The sequence below is a fragment of the Carlito syrichta genome, unplaced genomic scaffold (assembly GCF_000164805.1).
Source record: "Carlito syrichta isolate Samal-C Ts95f unplaced genomic scaffold, Tarsius_syrichta-2.0.1 Scaffold309642, whole genome shotgun sequence".
In the NCBI taxonomy this organism is placed as follows: domain Eukaryota; kingdom Metazoa; phylum Chordata; class Mammalia; order Primates; family Tarsiidae; genus Carlito; species Carlito syrichta.
This window is the reverse complement of record NW_007253738.1, coordinates 229,292-252,854: the sequence shown is the minus strand read 5'-3', so window position 1 is coordinate 252,854 and position 23,563 is coordinate 229,292. Positions and strand designations below refer to the sequence as shown.

The 23,563-nt window shown below is 40.5% G+C and overlaps 1 protein-coding gene across 1 annotated transcript; it reads right to left on the bottom strand.

The window, feature by feature from the left end:
- Nucleotides 1–76: 76 nt before the first annotated feature.
- Nucleotides 77–22,523, bottom strand: TBP (TATA-box binding protein). The gene is made up of 8 exons (XM_008067483.1): nucleotides 22,401–22,523; nucleotides 19,797–19,997; nucleotides 14,457–14,836; nucleotides 11,755–11,842; nucleotides 5,481–5,572; nucleotides 2,854–3,021; nucleotides 1,152–1,246; nucleotides 77–426 (listed from the first exon to the last, which is right to left on the bottom strand). Exons 2-8 carry the CDS (start codon nucleotides 19,848–19,850, stop codon nucleotides 347–349), a joined length of 957 nt encoding a protein of 318 aa, XP_008065674.1. The 5' UTR covers nucleotides 19,851–19,997; nucleotides 22,401–22,523; the 3' UTR covers nucleotides 77–346.
- Nucleotides 22,524–23,563: the final 1,040 nt, after the last annotated feature.

Here is a 23,563-nt window from a genome sequence, read left to right as displayed (position 1 = left end):
CAATCAATTGCAGAGGTGGCTTTAACACTTAAAAGTTTTGTCCCTTAAAGCAACCTGCCAACAACAGTGTTAAAATCTACATATAAATAAATGGGCAGTGCTGCCCAAATAGCAGCACAGAATGAGCAACTCACAGTCATGCTGCATGGTGTTCTCAGTGCACAAATAACGCCCCTTCATGGTACCCCACGGTGGGCGTGTATTCAGCGGTAGGCATGTAAGAGCATCACCTGGTGCCGCAGCCTGCAACTCAACATCCATCCTCTCCCAACATACCACATAAAGGTACCAAAACTCATCTGTTTACAAACCACATGGGTGGGGGAGCAGGGGCACATAACAGCCATTACGTTGTCTTCCTGAATCCCTTCAGAATAGGGTAGATATTTTCAAATGCTTCATAAATTTCTGCTCTGACCTTAGCACCTATGAAGACAAGTCAGAGTGGAGATGAGACTCTGAAATGGCATTTCTTAACATTTTTAAAAAGGTAAAAGTATTACCTTAAAACAAAGTTGCAAGCATAATTCTCTCAATATGCAGAGTAACAGACACAGATATTAAAACATTAAGGGTAGGACACTTTGTTACAATCTTATTTTTGCTCATAAAACAGTATTTTCTTAAAATGATTGTTTTCATTACAAAAGCAGTGCACCAGGGGACTCCAACCTCCAAGCTCCAGCTAGCCAGGCATGTCCTTACACCCTCTCCTTGGTCCTGAACCAGAATACAAACTGAGCATAAGAGCAATGAGAGTGACTGAATCTTATATGCCAATTGCTGCCTTCAACTAAACTGTTTTGAATCTTCCTTTTGTGTCTCATAATGATACTGCTGAAGACTCCAAAGCTTCAGAGAACTAATTCCAAGCAAAAACATCCTCTCTTATTTAGTGCCATGCTCACCTTTCCCCTCTCCACTGAAAGCAGAGGTCTGCTTTGGCTGGAGGACCAGCAGGTGTGTGATTGGACTTCCCTGCTTTCACAGTCCCTCTGGTGGGCATATTTCTCACTGCTGTCATGGCGGAAGGCCTTCAGACAAGAAGCCAGCCCACTGTCCCAATGCTGGGGAATTTCTTTTAAGCACTGAGAAAATGCCATCCTTGAAATTCTTTCCAACTTTAAGGCCTGATTCCTGTTACAGCTTACCTGTTAGTACAACTTTTCCAGAAACAAAAATAAGGAGAACAATTCTGGGTTTGATCATTCTGTAGATTAAACCAGGAAATAACTCTGGCTCATAGCTAGAAGAGAAAAAATGGCAAAAAAAGTTTAGAAATAAACAGCTTCCTATGCTTTTAGATAAATTTAGGACCTGTACAAGATAAAATATTGAATAAACAAGCAAGTTAATCAACAGGTAAAGCGCCATTCTCCAAGCAGCATCAAAGGAGAAAGTGCTTAACGCAAAGGGGCTGATGCATGACTGTCCCTTGATGACTACTTGACAGGAGGCTATTTGTCTTTATATCTCTTTACCTCATTTCTGTTGAATCTGGATTTTCTGACATAAGAACAAGAGCTTTGCATTTATGTTTATCAGTCTCTGATCCTTGTCAAGATTCATTCTGGACAAGTTAGGTATATTGACTTATAAACCCTAGTATTCATTTATTTCTAAGATCTGATAAAGACACTTTACCTTTTAATCATATCTCATCTTCTTTTTGTTCATTTCTGATATCTCATCTTCTTAAATTGAAATATTCTCTAGCTGTTAATTGTGACCAGGTAACTTAATCAAAGTGCTACAACAGATACTAATTAGCCTGAGAATGAACCCAAACCCAATTAAGTTGTCTAACTGGGTGGATTATTGGTACATATTATTCTAATCCAAGTAATCTCATTTTTGTTCTTTCAGAGAGACTGTAAAAAGGATGACTTGGGAAAATTCAGGACAGGTTTCTCTTGAGGAAGAGTGGTGTGGGTGGGAAATTCCTGGGTGAAAAGTGAAGCCAGAGTGTGCCAGTGTGCTTAGAACAGTGGCATGTGAAAATGCCCAGGGCAAGAGGGCACAGTGAGTCTGAGGGGCATGGAGAGCTGGTGTGCCAGTCAGCAGAGCAGAAAACAGGTGAGACAAGGCTCCCGGTGGGCAGAGCTGCATGCCTGTGAGTCTTCCTCAAAGTGGCAGGAAAGATAACTGGAAAGAATGTTCCTATTGCTCCACTTTACACTTTGCAGGTGGATCTGGCCTGATGTTGATTAAAAGAAAAGATTCAAACTGGGAAAAAGAACTGATACATGAAGTTGTAGATTCAATTCATGCATTTAAAATGTATTCACTGAGCAGCCGGGCTCGGTGGCTCAGCCTGTAATCCCACGCCTTGGGAGGCTGAGGTGAGTGGATTGCCTGAGCCCACAGGTTCGAGACCCGCCTGGGCAACTTGGTGATTTATCTCTACAATAAATCAAAAAATTAGCCGGGTGTGGTAGCGCACGCCTGTAGTTCCAGCTACTTGGAAGGCTGAGGCAGAAGGATCGCCGGAGCCCAGCAGGCCGAGGCTGTGTTGGCCAGGAGCAGCCACTGCACTCCAGTCTGGGTGAAAGAGTGAGACTCCAACTCAAAAAAAAAAATAGAAAATAAAAATAAATAAAATGTATTCATTGAGCAATAAAACAATAAAACATACAGAAGCGGAATCACTGAGTGACATGGAAAGCAGGAGGCTGGTGATAGTGACAGATATTGCAAAGGATACTGGGAAGAAATGGCTGTAGCGCACATGCCTATAGTCATAACACTAGTCCTATATACTGAGTATTTTGCATGCATTTTATACTGAAGAGTATCTAAACAGATTATCAGTGAACTGTTGCCAAAAGCAATCGAAATATACTTCAGACTTACCTGCTGAACTGCTGGTGGGTCAGCACAAGGCCTTCTAGCCTTATAGGGAACTTCACATCACAGCTCCCCACCATGTTCTGAATCTTGAAGTCCAAGAACTTGGCTGGAAAGCCCAACTTCTGCACAACTCGGGCGTATTTCCTTGCTGCTAGTCTGGACTGTTCTTCACTAGTGAAAGGAAAAAAAGTAAGTTATTTATACTCAAAGACAGTTAAAATAATTATTAGATGAATAACTTATAAAAAGTCTAAATTAGTAAACCAATAAACACAGTGTAAACTGGTCCACCCCCACTCCAAGAGAAAAGATTGACAGAGATTAACAATTTTACTATAAACTATTCCTGCGTTCTTGACAGAAAACTGTAGGCCTACCAAAATGATCACCCTTTTAATTCACCAAAATATTGACAGACCTAGATTTTATGAATGGAGTGTGATATTCTCATCAACATTACTCTTTTTATATTTTAGCCTATATAGTACTTTTATTTTGTTGGTGAGTTGGAATCTCACTGTCACTCAGGTTGGAGGGCAGTGGCACACTCTCAGCCACCGCAACCTTGACCTGCTGGGCTCAGGTGATCCTTCCATCTCAGCCTTCCAAGTAGCTGCAACTACAGGTGCCACCATGCCCGGCTTTTTTTTTTTTTTAAACTGTAGAGATGAGGTCTCGTCAATTTGCCCAGGCCGGTCTTGAACCCTCAGGCTCAGGCAATCCTCTCACCTCTGCCTCCCAAAGTGCTGTGATTATAGGCATGAGCTACAGTGCCCAGCCTAGCCCATATACTTCTATTGAGATGAAAAGTAACAAACTTTGCTTTGAGAGGAAAATACTGATAAGATTTGATTTATCAATGAAGAATGCATTCTCTAATTCTGTCCTCTTTCATATTAAGTCTCTATCTCTTCATATTCCTATGATGTCATTTGTTGGATAGAATTGTGACTTAGCAACTTTGAGCTTATAAGAAAAGCAGAATGCAAACAATATGCCACAAACAAAAGATTCTAAAGCCCAGGAGATCAGGAAGGACAAAAACTAAGTATACATACATGCAGTGCTTTCCCCTCCTCAGGAAAATACATTCATTTGTGGTTTCTTGTCTTGATAAAATAGTTATCCAACTAGATATACGATATTCAGGTGGCATATGCTTGGGACAAAGAGGGCTAAATGCTACATGAAAAGCTTATCAAATTAGCCGGGCGTGGTAGCTCACATAGTTTCAGTTACTTGGATGGCTGAGGCAGAAGGATCCGCAGAGCCCAGCAGGTCAAGGCTGCGGTGGCCAGGAGCGTGCCACTGCACTCTATCTAGTCTGGGCGACAGAGTGAGACTCCAACTCAAAAAAAAAGAAAATGAAAAAAAAGAAAAGAAAAGTTTGTCTTGGGAAGAAATAGAAACACTTGGCATCTGTTGATAAACCAAAAGTTTCTGATGTTCCATCCAGAGGAAAAACAAGCAAATAAAAAGCTTCCCAAATAAAGCGTTACTACTGAATCTGGGGGCTGAGGAGAGATAGAAGCCAAAGATGGATCTAAATCCTGCCTTCTGCAAAACCTCAAGAGACCTAGAGCCAGACCAGGAGCCAGAATGTCTACACCAATAGCATTCTCCTAATTAAAAGACAATTTCAAAGTTCAGAATAAGCAAAAGCATCCACAGCTTCCTCTATGTGCTTACACCTCTAAATACATTTTAATAATCTTTTATTTGAAAAGTTTTAGTTTACTTATTCAGGCTTTATGAAGCTAATGTGATGAATTTTCTCCCTGGCTTTTGACTTCTACCAGGTATGCAGGCTCTGCTGAACAGACAGAGGTCCAGGGTACTAACCTACAGATAGGTTCACTTCAAAGAAATGCAGCATGCAGGCAGTGATATGACAGGGGTACATTCTGTAAGACCTACAATAGTTCAAACATTCATAATGAAAACTAGTTTTGAGCAGTGTGTGGTGGCTCATGCCTGTAATCCCAGCCACCTGGGAGGCTAAGGTGCAAGGATCACTTGAGCCCAGAAGTTTAAGACCAACCTAGGCAACATAGTGAGACCCTGTTTCCACAAAAAAAGATTACCCAGACAGGTGGTGCACCTGTCATCCCAGCTACTTGGGAGGATCACTTGAGGCCAGGAGTTTGAGGTTGCAGTGAGCTACGACTATGTCACTGCAATCCAGCCTGGCTGACAGACCAAGACTCTTTCCCTATTTAAAAAAATAAGGGAGAGATGGCAGGTTTCTGTGGTCAGCATATGCAGTGCTGTCAAGATGCCAGAGCCAACATAATCTGTGAAGTTCTTGCGCCATCAGCTTTTACATTTTTTAATTCTTGGTCAACTTTAATTTGGAAAGGTATTTGTATTATAAGTTTTTTTTAAATAAAGGGATCTTTATTAATAGTTTTTGATGTTATATTAAACACATAAAATGCAACCATAATGTATGTTCAAAACTCATACCTGATTTTAAGAAAATGAAATCACTGCTGTCTGAAGTGATTAGAATCAACCATTTTAATAAGAAAGTAACAGCATATCAAAGTGCTATCATAACCTAGAAACCAAGAGATATCACCTTTTCTTTCATAACCCACAGCCCAGGAGAATGAATTCCTTATGGCTACCTCTTGGCTCCTGTGCACACCATTTTCCCAGAACTGAAAATCAGCGCTGTGGTTCGTGGCTCTCTTATTCTCATGATTACAGCAGCAAACCGCTGAAAGAGTCAGAGAAAATCATTAGTGAGGTCATGCCAAACTGCTCAGTTACACTAGGAGAGCCAGACATTAACAACCAGTGGGAAGGTCCTAGTGCACACAGTATCTACCCAGGTGTCCTGCATTCCTGTACAGGATTGAGCACACGTCCCATCAGCAAATACCACTCTGCAGAGGGAGTAGAACAAAATAACCCCTAGTGACTACTGAGTAAATTATACCAGATCAGTCTTTCACATAAACATTCTACCAAGAAGAGGTATATTTGCAAACTCTGGTTCTTTAATTACGTTCTCAATAAATACCAGGGCCTCTGTTTCAACCATATATCTGCTGCTTATCATGACTACAGCTTCTCTAACCAAAAATTTTGTTTTATTAATATGAATTTTTAGGCAAATAAACCATTAAACCTTTTCTACATTGAGAGAATAAATCAAATTACAAGCATATCAATACATAATGAAGTAAAATCCTGCTTCTAATTGGCCTTTAGAAATAATAATAGATTAAACACATATAAATGCAAATTTAAAAAACAAGGTTTTTACTTTTTTCTCTGCTTTTTATGTATGAAACATGTTAGCGCTTTGAGAAACTTTCTTGATAAAATTTTTTTTGAGTTGGACTCTCACTCTGTCACCCAGCCTGGAGTGCGGTGGCATGCTCACGGCCACTGCAGCCTCAACCTGCTGGGCTCAGACGATCCTTCCACCTCAGTCTTCCAAGTAGCTGGTACCATAGGCGCATGCTACTACGCCCAGCTAAGTTTTTATTGTAGAGACAAGGTCTCATCAAGTTGCCCAGGCTGGTCTTGAACCCCTGAGCTCAGTCAATCTTCTCGTCTTGGCTTCCCAAAATGCTGGGATTACAGGCTTGAGTCACTAAGCCTGGTAAGGGGAAACATTTCAACTGTGGGTTGAATTAATGGCCTCAGTTACTAGGTACCTAATAAAAAGCAAAAAAAATAACTTTCAAATAAATTACGCATTCTAGTATATATTTAATTTCAAAAAAAATTCACATAGTAGTTCTAATGACTCTGACAAATTAGTCTGCTTTAGCAATTTTGGTTAAAAAAAAAAACCTGCTCTGTCTTCCCTATGATTTTATCATCATCTAAAAATACTAGTAGTATTTTCAAGTTTACCCAAACCTCAGGAAAAACCTAATTTTTTTGAATTTCCTAAATTACCTCTACAATTTTTATTGGTCAGACAACTAATATTACTTCATTAAAGACCATAAAATTATGTATTCAACCAAATAAATTCATAGTGGATGAAAGATTAATTCTTACAATGCTGCATGTCTCACAGACTCACTCTGAGTGGCTTAGCAGTGATTTCCAGTCCATTAATCACCTTCGAGAACTTAGACAAATTTTTTTTAAAAAAAACTTTTGAATATTTGGGCAATTTCTTAAGATAAACACTAAAATACTAGTCACTCAAACGTTTTTATCCTTTACTTGCATTTTTATGTTATATAATGACGATTAAGGATACATAAATGTCTTTGGATAATATTAACATACATGTTCATTTTTGCCATCTTAAGTAATTATAGAAAGGATACATAATGTGTACTGATAGGCAGACAACTAGATATTTCTTGGTCAAAGGCAAAAGGCTTTATATGATCAAAAAAAATCAACCAGTTTTGACAATCTTTTATTTCCCTCCTTAAATTCTCACTCTAAATTCAAAATAGGCTGGGCACTGTGGCTCAAATTCCAGTACTTTGGGAGGTCAAGGCAGGAGGATAGCTTGTTTACAAATAAGTTTTCTATCTTTTTTGGTTATCCCAATTAAAACATTAAAAACAAGTTAATGATTTATTAGAGGAAATCAGATTTCTGAAAGAAAAATATCAATTTTAAGATTAAAACCCATTCTGAGGAAAGTGGTTTCTGTGGTTCATGCAAACAAGTGGCTGTCTCTAGGTTTTTCCACTATTGATATCATAAGGACAATTCATCTGTTTTTTTCCCAAAGTTGGGGGTGCAGAAATTTAGTCATCATCTTTTCTCTTTATTCTATTTAAATACCTCATACTGGCTTGATCTCACCCACAATCATCTTCACATCTGATACTTATGCATGTGCAAACACACATAAACAACAAAAACCCACCACCACCAAGAAAAACAACAGATAGGTACATTGATTCAGACTTTGCAAAAACATTAGTGGTAAAATTTTAATTAAGAAGCCCAAGAAGTTCCTGAGAATTGCCTCATTTTTAGTTATCACAAGCCATGAAAAACTGCAATGTAGGGCAAGACTTTGGGCTTCCGCTTGAACCTCATTAGATACACAGTATGCATTGTGGAATGATGGGGATACATTTGGAGCAATGCATCATTAGGTGATTTCACTGCTGTATGAACATCATAGGGTGTATTCAGACAAACCTAGACGGCACAGTCAACTTCACACAGGTTATGTGGTACAGCCTATTGCTCTGAAGCTGAAGACTGTAGACAACTGTAACACAATGGTAAGTATTTGTGTCTCTATGCATATCTGCATATCTAACACAGAAGGTGATGCATTCTGCTATGACACTGTGATGGCTACACTATGGGGCCACCACAGTATATGCAGTCCACTGTAGATCAAAACGTTATGTGATGAATGACTGCTTAATAATAGTTTATAGGTAGTTTTTTTGGTTGACTGACGCTTTCCTTTGTTTAAAGGCCGATGATAAAACAGTCCAAGTTTCCAAAAAGAGCTATTTTTCTTTGCCTAAGGTCTTCCTCTATATCTCAAAACCTACAAATTCTCACCATGTGGGAACGGACTGAGTTCCCTCTCTAAAAGTCTCAACCTGTAACACCCTGACCTTCTCAAGCACAAACTAATATCCTAAACACAGTCACATGCCCAAAGGGTAAAAGCTACATTTCCAAAGAAGACATCACTGCACACACCTCTACATGATATACAGGCAGCAGGTAGTTTGATTAAAGAAATCTTAATGGACGTCAGCCTCAAAGCAGCCTAGAATAAAAGATTTCAGACTCTCTTAACTAAAGTACTACTTTCAGGCATCAGGATACAAACATAAGGAAATCTTCCCCAGTTTCCATGTACCAGGAATCCTCCAATGAGGAATCAGCTTTGCTTGGAGGCTGACCCCAAGTCTCACTGAAAGGCCTCCATTAGGTGATGTCTCTTGAAAATACAGCATCCTTCTAACACCATGACCTAAGCCTCAGGATAGGACAATAGACTTAAGTTTTATTATTTAGTGCCTCTTTCTTTTCTCCCTTCTTCCCTTTAATAGTAACCCTTTTTTCCTGTTTGCTTCACCATTAAATTTGTCAACCAGTATCTCCAAACATTCAAAACAAAAACTTCAGGTAACACATCTTATTATCACACTCACAACCAGCAAATTTTTCATTTTCCTAATACTGACTGCAGGTGAAAATTAAAAAAAAAAAAATCTGAAGCTGGTTACCACAAATTCTGTAGTTAAGCACAAGTGAAAAAGTCTTTTCTAAATTGTCACCTTTTTCACAATACAGCAAAAAGTTGCAGACATATCCAGTATTTGCCTCAGACACCACTCTGACTAGCATTCCATGCTTTGTATTTTTATTTGGATTACAAACCCAAAAAGAAAGTCAACCACAATGAGGTAAATTCATGTCAGCAGCAACCAGGAACTGACTTTGGAATGATGCAAATACATGTCAACGGTCGCAAATGAGTTAAAACTCTAAAATTGCCATTTATCAAAAAAGGACTACAGGAGCAAAGACTTCAATGGTGTGTATGAAAATTTCTACCCTAGCTAGGAGTTTCTAAATAAAAACATGTGATCTAGACTACGGCTCAAAAGCAAATGAGACAGCTCAAGCTTTAGATTTTTACTGACTAAAAGAGTCACAGATAATAGAAGTGTCCACAGCTATTCACTAGACAGTCTAGTGAGAATGTATATAACAGTTCATCTTTTAACACCTGTAAAAATATTTCAGAGAAAGAGAGAGAGAAAAGGAAAACTTGGTTAGCTAAAAGTGATCAAGTTGATTCTTGGGAGTTATTCTCCTGGTTAGCCTTAAGCAAACTAAAAAGCTAGACGCAAAGTGGGTTCTACATATTTCATATGCTATCCAAGACTATTGCTGTTCTCTACCACCCCTCTGCTGTCTAATATCCAAGTGCTTACATGCTGCTACATGGCCACTGTTCCAAAATGACATTCAACTATCTCAGATTATTTGAGAAGGAGTGAAATCTTTATAGTCAACCTGGATTGGGTGTTTGGCCAAAATAAGGGAACTGAGACATACCAGTACAGGAGATAGCACTTGCCTGACAAACTAAGACAGAGGCACAAACACAGACCCTGAAAGACAAGATATAAAGACAGGCCGTCACGTGTGCACACATGTCAGCTCTCTAAGTCTGTTGAGAATCCACAGATAACTGAAACTATGTTCTTTGATTACTTATCTAGCTATCACCAAACAGCCTGACTGGCTTCTTTGCTAGCTGCCTCCATCAGCAGTTGACTCAAGAAACGAAAAATAATTTTAAAATGACCCGAAGTTTCACCTCCTGCTCGCTTTTCTTTTTCTCACATGAAGTTTGTGTTTCTATTAGATGAAGTGAGTTGAAGGTGGCTTTCCCCTGTGCTCACGTGCCTTCTATGTGTCTGCGCAATTCCCTGACAGATGCTCCCATTTTGGGAGCACCCTTTCTGCAGTCTGGCTCTGCAGCCTGAGCATCTCTTCCAGGCTCAGATGCCTTGGTCTGACAGGCCTCCAAGAATGTCTACTTGTTTGTTAATGTAAATGTTTACTCTTAAAAAAAAACAAAAAACAAAAAAAACAAAAAACCTTTCGGGCTGGGTTTGGTGGCTCGGCCTGTAATCCTAGCACTTTGGGAGGCCAAGATGAGTGGATTACCTGAACCTGCAGGTTTGAGACCAGCCCAGGCAACTTGGTGAGACCTCATTTCTACAATAAGTCAAAAATTAGCCAGGCATGGTAGCGTGCGCCTATAGTTCTGGCTACCTAGAAGGCTGAAGTGGAAGGATTGCCAGTGCCCAGCAGGTCAACGCTGGGGTGGCAGTGAGTGTGCCACTGCCCTCCAGCCTGGGCAACAAGGTGAGACTCCAACTTAAAACAAAAACAAAAATAAAACTTTTCTACTGGCACAGGCACAAAAGCCTGTAGCATATATTCATGCAGCTATCTTTCTGTTTGAGCCAGGGTCTCACTCTGTCACCAGGCTGGAATGTAGTAGCACACTCATGGCTAGTCACCACAGCCTCAACCCGCTGGCCTCAGGGAATCCTCCCACCTCAGCCTTCCAAGTAGCTGGAACCTCAGGCACGCATCACCACGTCCAGCTAATTTTTTTATTTATTTATTATACACTGGGGTGGCCAAGAGTGTGTGTGCCACCACATTCCAGCCTGGGCAAAAGAGTGAGACTCCAACTCAAAAAAAAAAAAAATTTATTATAGAGATGAGGTCTCGCCAAATTGTCCAGGCTGGTCTTGAACTCTTGGGTTCAGGCAATCCTCTCACCTCTACCTCCCAAAGTGTTGGGATTACAGGCATGAGCCACCATGTCCAGTGCATGTGGCTATCTTAAAATCAGAAAGTCTATGGAGAATTTTCCCCCCAATTTTTTTATTATTAAAAATTTAAAAGTTACACAAAGGTAGAAAACTATATTATAATAAACCTCCTGTACTTATTATCCAACTTTAACAATGATTAACTATTGACCAATCTTGTTTCATCCATGTGCCCCTTCCCAATTTTCCCATAAGATTATTGAGTTAAATTCCAGATGCCATGTCATTCTACCCTACACAGTTTTCACAACATAAATGGTATCACATTACACATTCTGTTCCTCAACTTCACATGATCCCCATTACAGTGATGTATATGAACTTGGTTTACTTTATAGAATGTTATGTTCCTAAGGACTCTTACAGCACAGACGTTCAATAAAGTACAAGAGGAATGAACTTGCCCTATTTCACTTAAATAGCCAAGGTAAAAAACGACACACTTATTACTTTAGATCTTCATTTTGTTGGTGTCAAGAAACTTAAGCATAACACAAACTCTGTGATCTAGGGACTTTCAGAATTAAATTCCTGTTTTATCATATAGTTTGAAATACATTAAAACACATCTGACCTTGGGATTATATTCAGCATTTCGGGCACGAAGTGCAATGGTCTTTAGGTCAAGTTTACAACCAAGATTCACTGTGGATACAATATTTCTGTAAGAAATTTAAAAAGAAAACATGATTATTTAAATTACTTAACTTTTATAGGATAAGGTGTTAGATGATTGCCTAGAAATCTGACTCCCACTAGGCTCTGATTTTTAAAACTGCTGAAATTTATTAAGCATTTAACACACCATGCTAAGCATTTTACATAGATTGCATCACTTAATACAATGCACTATGGGGCAGTAACAATTAATATTCCCAACGTCCAGATAAAAAAGCTGAGGTTTCAAGGGAGTGTAACTTGCTCAGGATGCACACAGCGTCTAAGTGGTGCAGCCAGGATTTGAGTTTGTCTGTCTCCAGAGCCATGCCTTAGACTTCCCTTAACCAAAGTCTACTCTCATCTGTCAGCTCCAAAAAGCCACCACCACTACCCTACTCCTAAAAGCCACTATAATGAAAACAAGCAGGCACAGACTCGCTCAATCCCTCAAAGTAAGTTTCACTGTGGAAGAACAAGACCTTAGTATCTTAGGCAAAGGAAAAAAACCTGTTTCATCTTCTGATTAACTCTCAGTAAATTAGAAGCAATCGCTATCTTTAGTCAACTGGGTCCAACGGATCCTTTTGATTTTTTAGTATTCTTACATCTTTTAATGAAAAACTTAAAAAAAAAACATATGGTGAAAATCAACTTTATTAAGAATTTTAGTAAAAATTTAAACAACCCAAATTTTGATTCTATATTTTCTGGTTTTATAAGATATATATTTGAAATGGGCAATGTCCTTTGAACGCAATTACCTGCCCATTACCTGTCATGCATGAAAATCACCACCCTGAGAATACTGACTCCAGATTTCAAATACGCAGGTTCAAATACAATAGTAGTTCAACCCGTGGTGTCTTCTGGTTCTTTTTCTTGTCAAAATGCAACACTTTTGAAAATTTTATGGCTCATAATTTTGTTGAAGAGAATGATAGTCTCTCAATATATGATTGTAAAGCCAATTAGGTTGGTCAACCCAATGAATGTTTTCATTTCTACATCACCTATTTCCTTCTCATCACCTCTGTATACACACCTGCCTTCAGCACTCGTCCATTATGAACTCTATCAAATAAATTTCAGTGTATCTCTCACAATTTATCATATAACTGCTAAATATATGCTTATATAATTTCATGAATTAAAATATTTACCTTCATTCCTCATAAGCCTATAAGACATAGAAGCCACTGAATTACCACCCAGTAGGGCTCTTAACAGAGAGTGGAAATTCAGGAATGTGGCTGATGCTTTGTGGAGTTATTAGGAAAACAAGGCATTGGCAAGAAACAAAACCTGATCCAAACTAGTTATAATTTATAATTTAAACAAGATGTGCAAACTTAAACGTCCACTGGAGTCAGACAAGCATGCAGGATGTCTGAGAGTGGCATCGACAAAGGTAAGCTAACAAGGGCTTAGCTCTCTAAAATCATAAAAATTATTGTTTTTAAAATTGTGTGTGGTCAGGTGTCGTAACTTGCATTCGTAATCCCAGCACTTCAGGAGGCTGAAGCAGGAGGATCACTTGAGCCCAAGAATTCAAGACCAGCCTGGGCAACATAGTGAGACCTCATCTCTACAAAAAATTAGCCAGACATGGTGGTGCACACCTGTAGTCCTCACTATTCAGGAGGCTGGGGCCAAAGGACTGCCTGAGCACAGGAGATTGAGATTGCAGTGAGCCATGATTGTGCCACTGCACTCCCACCTAGACAGAGTAAGACCCTGACTCTGAACAAAACACTGTGTGGGGTCAAACAAAATTGACAAAGCAATAGTTAGGTCTTTAGGTAACAGTCAGGATCCAAGACTTTACTCAACTTGGTTCCAAATATGGTCAGAAATGGCTTATAAATGACCAAATACTTAACAAGATATAAGTGCGAATAGGAAATAGCAGGTCTAAAGGGAGTGAGAGAGAAGGAGATTACTGTACAAGAAACTGAGGAGATGTCGTGATTGCAAATAACCCTTTTGGTCATAATCTTTCTAAAGTAAAAGCTATATTTCTCATTGACTGATACCTAGAAATGTTTGCCTATTTTTCAGAAAGATGAAATTTTTTCCTACCCCACTACCCTGTTACATATAGGATCCACTTCATTTAGGTAGAAGAACATATTTAGGACAAGACAGTCATCTTCACCTTGTGGGAAGGACACAGACCTTCAAAGATTTATATGCAGCCCCCAAAGGAAGAAAGAAGAGAAGCAAGAACTGCTAGGAACTACCCTGATATTGTGACTAAAGACCTAAACTATAAACCAGCCCAAGGGAAAGAGACTACAAAACCTTGTGATCTAACAAACGAGATACAGGGAAGTGTCTATAACAGTAAAGATGAAATTCAGATTACATTTTATTAGCCCAAACATATAAACACAGCAGCCACATTTCTGAAAAAGAGAACATTTTACTGCAGGCACTGACTCACTAAAACAGCTTTGCTTTCCTTTCCCATGGGTGAGATAAAGCCATCTTTGATATACAATTAGCATTAATGCCACTACCTTAAGTAAACAGATTCATCTGAAAACAAAGAGGAACAGGCTCTCAAGGACCCTGGAACATGGGAGAGGAGACAGACATGGAACACCAAGTACTCACTGCAGCTGTGGGACAATCCCAGAGCTCTCCGAGGCGGGTGTGGCAGGAGTGATGGGGGTCATGGGGGTCATGGGGGAGGGATACAGCGGAGTGGTGCCCGGCAAAGGTGCCGTTGTCAGAGTCTGTGAATGGAAGAGCTGCGGCGCCTGGCCCGATGCCCCCTGTGTCGCCTGCTGGGACGTGGACTGAACGGCTGCTGCAGCTGCCACTGCCTGCTGCTGCTGTTGTTGCTGTTGCTGCTGCTGCTGTTGCTGCTGCTGTTGCCTTTGTTGCTCTTCCAAAAGAGACAGACTGTTGGTGTTTTGAATTGGCTGTGGAGTCAGGCCCGTGCCATAAGGCATCATTGGACTAAAGATAGGGATTCCAGGAGTCATGGCACCCTGCAGAAAGCAAGGAGAACAGGTTAGGCTGGCTGCTGCTGCTGCTGCTGCTTGTGGGACTTCCCTGGTGGAACAGCAGGTGAGATGTGTAAAGACAGATGCCTTCTGAGTGTAATGGGGTTATGAAACATTATCGGGGAAAACTTACTTTTCTTTGTTTTTGTTTTTGAGATGAAGTCTCACTATGTTGCCGAGGTTGGTCTTGAACTCCTGGACTCAACTGATACTCCTGCTTTGGTCTCCCATAGTGCTGGGATTCTAGGCATGGGCCACTGTGCCCAGCCTAAAACTTCCTATTCGTATACACCTCACTTTATTTTTTAATGTAACACAGTGGATAGACATAAAGAAAAACTGATAGACTGAACTCCAGAAAAAATTCAGAACTTCTGTTCTTTCAAAGATACCATAAAGACAATTAAAAGACAAGCCACAGACTGGGGGAAAAAACATCTATAATACATATATCTGAGAAAGGACTGGTAAACAGAACACATAAAGAGTTCCTATAATTCAATAAAAGATGAATAAACCAATTTTAAAATGGACAAAAGATATAAAGGACATTTTACAAATGAAAATATAGGCACACCTTGGAGATACTGTGGGTCTGATCCCAGACTACCACGATAAAGCAAGTTGTACAAATTTCTTGATTTCTAAGCATACAGAAAAGTTATGCTTACACTAGACTGCAGTCTATCAAGTGTGTAAAAGCATTATGTCTAAAGAAAGTACTTATCTTAATTTAAAAATACTTTATGGCTAAAGACCGTATGAGCCTTCAGTGAACCATAGGCTTTGTGCAGCTAGAAGGTCTTGCCTGGATGTGGGTGGCTGCTGCTGGAATGGTGGCTGCTGAAGGCTAGAGTAGCTGTAGCAGTCTCTTAAAGTAGACAACTAGGCTGGACATGAGAGCTCTCGCCTAGCACTTTGGGAGGTCAAGGTGGGAGGATTTCTTGAGCTCAGGAGTTCGAGACCAGCCTAGACAACACAGTAAAACTCTGTCTCTAAAAAAATTAAACTATTAGCCAGGAGTGGTAGCACATGCCTGCAGCCCCAACAGAAGGATCACTTGAGCCCAGGAGTTTGGGGCTTGGTAAGCTATTATTGCACCTCTATTCCAGCCTGGGAGAAAGAGCAAGATCCCATCTCTCTTAAAAAAAACAAAAAACCAAAGGCCAAGCATGGTGGCTCATGCCTGTAGTCCCAAAACTTTGGGAGGCAGAGGTGGAAGAATCACTTTGGCTCAGGAGTTTGAGACCAGCTTGGCTTTGAACAAAATAAGACCTCATATCTACAAAAAACACAAAAAAATTAGCAGGGCACAATAGTTTTAGCCCAGTAGGTTGAGGCTGCAGTGAGTCATGATGGTGCCACTACACTCCAGCCTAGGTGACAGAATGAGGTTCAACTCAAAAACAAACAAAAAAAAGACAACAATGAAGTTTGCAGCACTGACTGATTCTTCATTTCACTAGAGATTTCTCTGTAGCATGCAATGCTGTTTGATAACATTTTACCCACACTAGGACTTCTTTCAAAATTGGAGTCAATTCTCTCAAGCCCTGATGCTAGTTTATCAATTAAGTTCACATAATATTCTATAAACTTCACTGTCATTTCAACAATGTTCACAGCATTTTCGCCAGGAATTGATTTCATCTCAAGAAACCACTTTCTTTGCTCATCCATTCAAATGTTATCATGAGATTGCAGCAATTCCATCACATCTTCAGACTCCACTTCTAATTCTAGTTTGAGTATAATTTCTATCAGACCTGCAGTTACTTCCTTTAATCAAGTCTTAAACCCTTTAAACAAGGGTTTGAATCAACTTCTTCCAAACTCCTGTTCATGCTGATATTTGACATCCTCCCATAAATCACGGATGTTCTTAATGGCATCTAGAATGGTGCATCTTTTACAGAAGGTTTTCAATTTACTTTGCCCAGATTCATCAGAGGAATCACTATCTATGGAAGCTATAGTCTTATATATCTCTTAAATAATAAAACCTGAAAGTAAAAGATACTCTTTGATTTATAGAATGCTGAATGGATGTGCTATTAGCACACATGAGAACAATGTTCATCTCTTTGTTCATCTCCATCAGACCTCTTGGGCATCTAGGTGCACTGTCAATGAGAAATAATATTTTGAAGGGAATTTTTTTTCTGAGCAGTAGGTCAACAGTGGGCTTAAAATATTCAGTAAACCATGCTATAAATAGATGTGCTGTCATGTAGGCTTTGTTGTTTCATTTCTGAACACAGGCAGAGTAGATTTAGATTATCCCTACGGGCCCTCGGATTTTCAGAAAAGAAAATGAGCACTGGCTTCAACTTAAAGTCACAGCTATTTAGCCCCTAACTAGAGAGTCAGTCTGTCCTTTGAAGCTCAGAAGCCAGGCACTGGCTTCCGTCTAGCTTTGAAAGTCCTACATGGCATCGTCTCGCAACAGAAGGTTGCTTCGTCTATATTGAAAATCTGTTGTTTGGTGCAGTCACCTTTATCAATTATCTTAGCTATATCTTCTAGATAACTTGTTGTAGCTTCTTCATCAGTATTTGCTGTTTCACTTTGCACGTTCATGTTATTATGGTTCTTTTTCTGTTGGTTTCAAATTTTTATTCTATAACTTCCTTACCTCTCTCAGTCTTCATAAAATTGAAGAGTTAAGGCCATGTTCTAGATTAGACTTTGGCTTAAAGGAACGTGGTAGCTAGTTTGGTTTTCTATCCAGACCAGTATATCAACAATAAAGCTGTTTTGCTTTCTTATCATTTGTGTGTTCACTGGAGTAGTCCTTTTAATTTCCTTTGAGAACTTTTCCCTTGCATTCACAACTTGACTGGTGTAAAAGGCCTAGCTGTCAGGCGATCTCAGCTTTCAACACACCTTCCTCGCTAAGTTTAATCACTTTTAGCTTTTGATTTAAAGTGAGAGATGTGCAACTCTTCTTTTCACTTGAACACTTAGAGGTCACTGTAAGGTTATGAACTGGCCTAATTTCCATATGCTGTGTCTCAGGAAATAGGGAGGCCTGAGGAGAGAGAGAGAGAGATGGGAACAGCTAGTTGGTGGATAAGTGTTCAAGCGAAAAGAAGAGTTGTACATCTCTCATTTTAAATCAAAAGCTAGCAGTGATTAAACTCAGTGAGGAAGGTGCATTGAAAGCTGAGATAGCCTGACAGCTAGGCCTTTTACACCAAACAGTCAAGTTGTGAATGCAAGGGAAAAGTTCTCAGAGGAAATTGAAAGTCAGTACACACACATCATTTATGGATTCAGTTGGCTGTCTATATGGGCATAGTTCCTGGTGCCCAAAACAATTGCAATAGTAACATCAAAGATCACTAACCTGGCCGGGCACAATGGCTCACACCTATAATCCCAGCACTTTGGGAGGCCGAGGTGAGAGGATTGCCTGAGCCCAGTGGTTCGAGACCAGCCTGGGCAACTTGGTGAAACCTCATCTCTACAATAAATCAAAAAATTAGCAGGGTGTGGTGGCACATGTCTATAGTACCAGTTACTTAGAAGGCTAAGGTGGAAGGATCACCTGAGCCCAGCAGATCAAGGCTATGGCGGCCATGAGCATGCCACTGCACTCCAACCTGGGTGACAGGGTGAGACTCCAACTAAAAAAAAAAAAAAATCCACTAACCATAGATAGCCATAACAGATATAATAATAATAATAAAGTTTGAAATCTTGCAAAAACTACCAATATGTGACATCAGGACATGCTGCTGGAAAAATGGCACCAAATGATTTGCTGGATGCAGGGTTGCCACAACTTTCAATTTGTCAACAATGTAATATCTGCAAAGCGCCATAAAGTTCAGTAAAATAATGTCTATTGTATATAAATGGCCAATAAACACTTGCCAAGATGCTCAGGATCATTAATCATTAGGAACATAAAAATTAAAACCACAATGAAATACTACTCAGCAACTACTGAAATGGCTAAAATTAAAGACTGACATCCCAAAGTGTTGGTGAGGACGTGGAGACACCAGAACTCTCCTGTGCAGCTGGTGGCACTGCAATACAGTTCTATCACTGGAGAATGATCTGGCAGTTTCTTATAAAGCTACACACAGGCTGACATATGATGCAGCAACCGCACTCCTAAGCATTTACCCGACAGCAACAAAAATACAGAGCACATAAAGTCTATACACAAATGCTCAAAGTGCCTTTATTCACAATAGCCCCAAACTGGAAACAATCCAAATGCGAGCAACTGGAGAATGGAAAGATAAACCATGGAACATGAGTACAACATGAGCGCTACTTGGTAATAAAAAGGAATTAACTTCTGATATACAAATGTTATGCTGGGCTTAGAAGACAGACATACACAGAAAAGCATATGCTGTATGATTCTATCTACATGAAATTCTAGAATAGGCAAAATTAGTCTTTAGTGTTGAAAACACTAAAGTGTAGTTGCCTGGGGCAAGGAGAGCAACTAGAAAGGGACAAGAAGGGAATGTTCTGTAACTTACACAGGTAAAGACGGTTATCAAAACATAAGCTTAAAATGGAGGTTTTTATTGTATGTAAATTATACTGCAATAGAATTTACTGAAAGTTGTTAAAAATGTTAGATCACAGATTTAGAACTTTAAACATAAGGAAAAGATAAACTAGAAGATAATTTGGTGAGAGTGATTTTCAAAATCAAAGACCCCCCTATATAATCATTTGGAGTATTCGCCTAAGAATTTATCCAAGGACCGTCTTGCAGACAGACAATTTATCTTCCAAACAGGTTTCTCAAAAAAACACTATCATGCCTATTCAAAGCCTAATAAAACTTCTCCACAAAAGAAAGGAGTCTTAATAATACACATAAAATCATTTTCAGTAACAGTCTGCTAATACTGTTTCTTCCCTTGACCCACCTCTTGAAGTGTACTGTCTGCCCTCCCTCCTCACGCATTACCTGAGGGGAGGCCAGGCCCTGGGCATAAGGCGGCAGGCTGTTGTTCTGATCCATGATGCTCTCTTTCTTCTCAGAAAACCAAAATCTCTTGGACTGGAACTCGTCTCAGCATTCAGTCCTTCTTAGAGCATCCCCAGCACGCTCTTCTCAGTCACTTCCTCAACGCCCTGGGTGATCTCCACACGCCAACAAACAGTGATGCTGCTCATGAAAAAAGTCTGAAGTTTAATGTACGGATCCAGGTAACCCATGCAGTCTTATAAGCTAGTTTCATGGTTACACAAGACACACACAAGAAAACCAGTGAGGCCATTTTGGAATACATTTCTTTTTATCTTAAAATCCTAACACCTTATTCCTTCTATGTTTCCTGTGACTGCATGCAAGATTGCCAACAAAACAAAAACTGTTTCATTACATGTTTAAATACTCTGATTATGCTCAAAATTAAGGTGTTATAATCAGTATTAAAAAGTTTTGTGGAAAAACACCTAGAAAAACAAATTACTAAGCAAATTGTAATATCAGAGTACAATATTTATTAAGCAGTGTATACACAGCACTTTAGGACAAGTTCACATTTTTAAATATTCCACTCAATTTTATATCCTCCACAATGTCTTGGGCATAAAATTCAACAAATATTGAATTCAACCCAATATACTTTGATAATTTATTGAGCTCCTACTTTAATGAAAGACTATCAAAAAACTGTACAGATAAATAAAGCATTGCATTTGCATAAATCTAATAACTTTACCTCTTTACAATACAACACCGGTGTCTGGTTTTTCTTAAAATTATTATCGCTTTACTGGCTACACATCTGAAACTACTTTCTGATCAAAGAAACAAGTGACAGCAAAAAGACCTTTTGTTCAGTTCAAACAGACCTATAACTTGCTCAGGATTACTGTCAGAACTGACTAAATCAACATAGGATTTACTGATTAACACATAAAGAAGTGTCTAGTTATCATACACTAAGCACAAGACAAATCTAAACTATTATTATATTTCAGTTCAAACATTTATTATCATCTAATAATTCATTCTCACATAAAACTTACAGGTCTCAAAGGTACCAGTTTTATCTCCAAAGACCATTCAAGCACAAATGCTTCAAGCGTATGCTGATACAGAGTAGACACTCAGGCATTTGTGAAAGAAACGGACAATCACTTTGAGAGCAAAGGACCCCAAAGACTATCCCACATACTTATCACTGAAAAACAGACCAAGAAAAAGGGAAAGTTATGCTCCTGAAAATATAAGAAAAAGCATACTTTTCTTGACATTCTAGTAACAATAATAGAAGTGATGGTATAAAGAGGATATAGCCCTTGGCATTAAGGAATTCAATATGAAAGGTATGTACGTAATTACTGTAAAAACATGGCAAGTGCTATAATAGCAAGTATACACTAAGCGAAGCTCTTTGAATGCAGAAGCCAGCATACATGTCTCTGCGGTATCTGCACTTGGCGCCCTGCTTGACATGGAGCACATGATCATCAATAAAAGCTAGCAGCAAAGTACTAGGAAGAGAGGGCAATGTTTTAACAAAGCAGAGACCGTTTAACAAGGTGAGTAGGAATGTACGAATCAGAGCTTCGGGTAAAAGAGACACCAAGCACAAAGAGGAGGCTGCAAAAGAGTCTGCAGTGTGCGAGTTTGGTGTGACGTGAAGAAGGTCACTGCAGGAGACAGACAGCACAGGCGGGCTCTCACCCTCGGGACAGGATGTGTGCAGCACGAGTCGATTTAATTTGGCAAGAGTGTAGATGAATTTGAGGGGAGTAACATCGGAGGCTGGAAGTCCAGTTTAAGGGGCCACTGCTATCGCGGAGGCAAGAGACGAGAGCAGGATTTAACGCCCTCAAAAGCATGACTGGGAATTTATCCAGAACCTTTGGTAGCTCCAAACCACTTTTTGCAAACCGAAAGTCTACAGGAGAAGCCGCACAGCGACCACTGCGCTAATCCTTAGAAAAGAGAGCTGTTTGCAAAGTGTCTTCATCTCTTGTAGATGGAAGTAGGAACCTCGGTGTCGTTTGGAGGCGACAGAATTAATTCTGCAGAGCCTTAGAGTGAAGCATAATCTTTCGCAGAAAAGCCTACCTAGCGTTTTGGAAAGCCGTGCTGCCTGAGCTAGAGACCCAGCCCTTGTGAATAAAGCGGTGTGGATTCGCTCGCCGGCTCAGGCTTCCGACAAGACGTCAAAGAGTCTCAGCACAACTTTATAATAAAGCTGCTGCTGGCGGCAAAACAGGCGGGCACAGCCCGGGTCAATTTGCATCTGGACGAGCTCCGGGGCTTCGGCGCGCGGCACCTTCCCGCCCAGCACCCCCAGCCCCGCACTCGCGATCTCACGGCAGGACGCGAGGACGCCTCCCAGGCGCTTGCTTAGGGGAAGCGGGCCAGGAGGGAGCGTCGGCCGGCGGCTGGTGCGGGCCAGGGCGGCGGCGGGGGAGGGAAGAACGTCCCCAGCGGGGCCTGCGCGCCCACGTTGCGTCCCCTCCTTGCCGTCGCCCCCAGGCCTTTCTGCAGCGGTCGCCTCCGCCCGCGCCCTCAGGAAAGAGGACAAGCGAAGACGGCTGTTACCTGGAGTCAACGCAAAGACCACCACGGGCCCGCGGAAACGAAGTTAAACTGCCGGCGGCCCGGGCGCCCGCCACGGCGACCCTGCCCGACCCCGCGGAACTCCTGGCGCGCGCTGATAGTGTCACTTCCGCCAGGTCTGCCCACGGCTTCAGCGGGCTGCCCACGCCGGGTCGGCGGCCCTGGGGAATGCTGGCTCTCAGATACTTCCTGTGTCCCACTAGGCGCCGAGCTGAAGGGAAAGAAGGGCGCGGCGCTCCAGGAGTTCCGGGGCGGGGCCGCTTTGCCACAGCCTTCTCTAATTGGCCCTTGCTGGACGTAGGAAAGATAAGGATCTTTTAAATGGTGATTTTTTTTTTTCCGGTAGCCAGGTAGTGGTGTTACCTTTGGCAAGCTACCTGAGCGCTCCGCTGCGGTCTCTTCTGTAAAATTGAATAACGGCAATAATGATATTTACCCTTTAGGGATGTTGGGAGATTGATAAGGTAAATGCATGAACAGTGCCCAGCACGCGGTGAACACGTGTTCCTTACCGCATTTCCAACGCATGTGAGCTAATCTTCAAACGTGCACAATGCAAGACAAGCAAAACAAAAACAGATGGCTTGTGTTTGCAGATGTATTTATGTTGTCGTTCTGCTATGTTGTCGTTTGGCACTTTTGTCACAAGACCTCACCTGCAGTTGTTCTCAGTCGGCTACCTGATGCTTGATTGGACTCCAATACATACTGATTTCTCCCCGTTCTGGCTCATTTAGGCATAACCACATGTGGTACTGCTTGTTTATTTGTTTCCTTTGTATTTTGTATCATCAGTGAGGTTGTGAGCTTTTGAGGATAGAAAATGTTATATGCATTTTTTGGTATCCAGGACAGTACCTGGCACCCTGTAAACCTGTGGAAGAACCTGTGTAGGTGCAATATCTCCCTTTCCACAACCATCAAATAAAACCCTGTTTTATCCTTCATTTACAGTAAAGCATGAGGAAAGTATTAATTAAACAAGTATTTTAAGAAATCTTTTGTGGCTCCAGAATTGTATATTTATATTTATTTCTATATTTATGCCTATATCTATATCAGCTAATCTATCCTATATTGGCCAATTACTTGCTTGCCTGCTTGCATTTGAATGAGAACATAATATTCATATATAAAAGTGCATC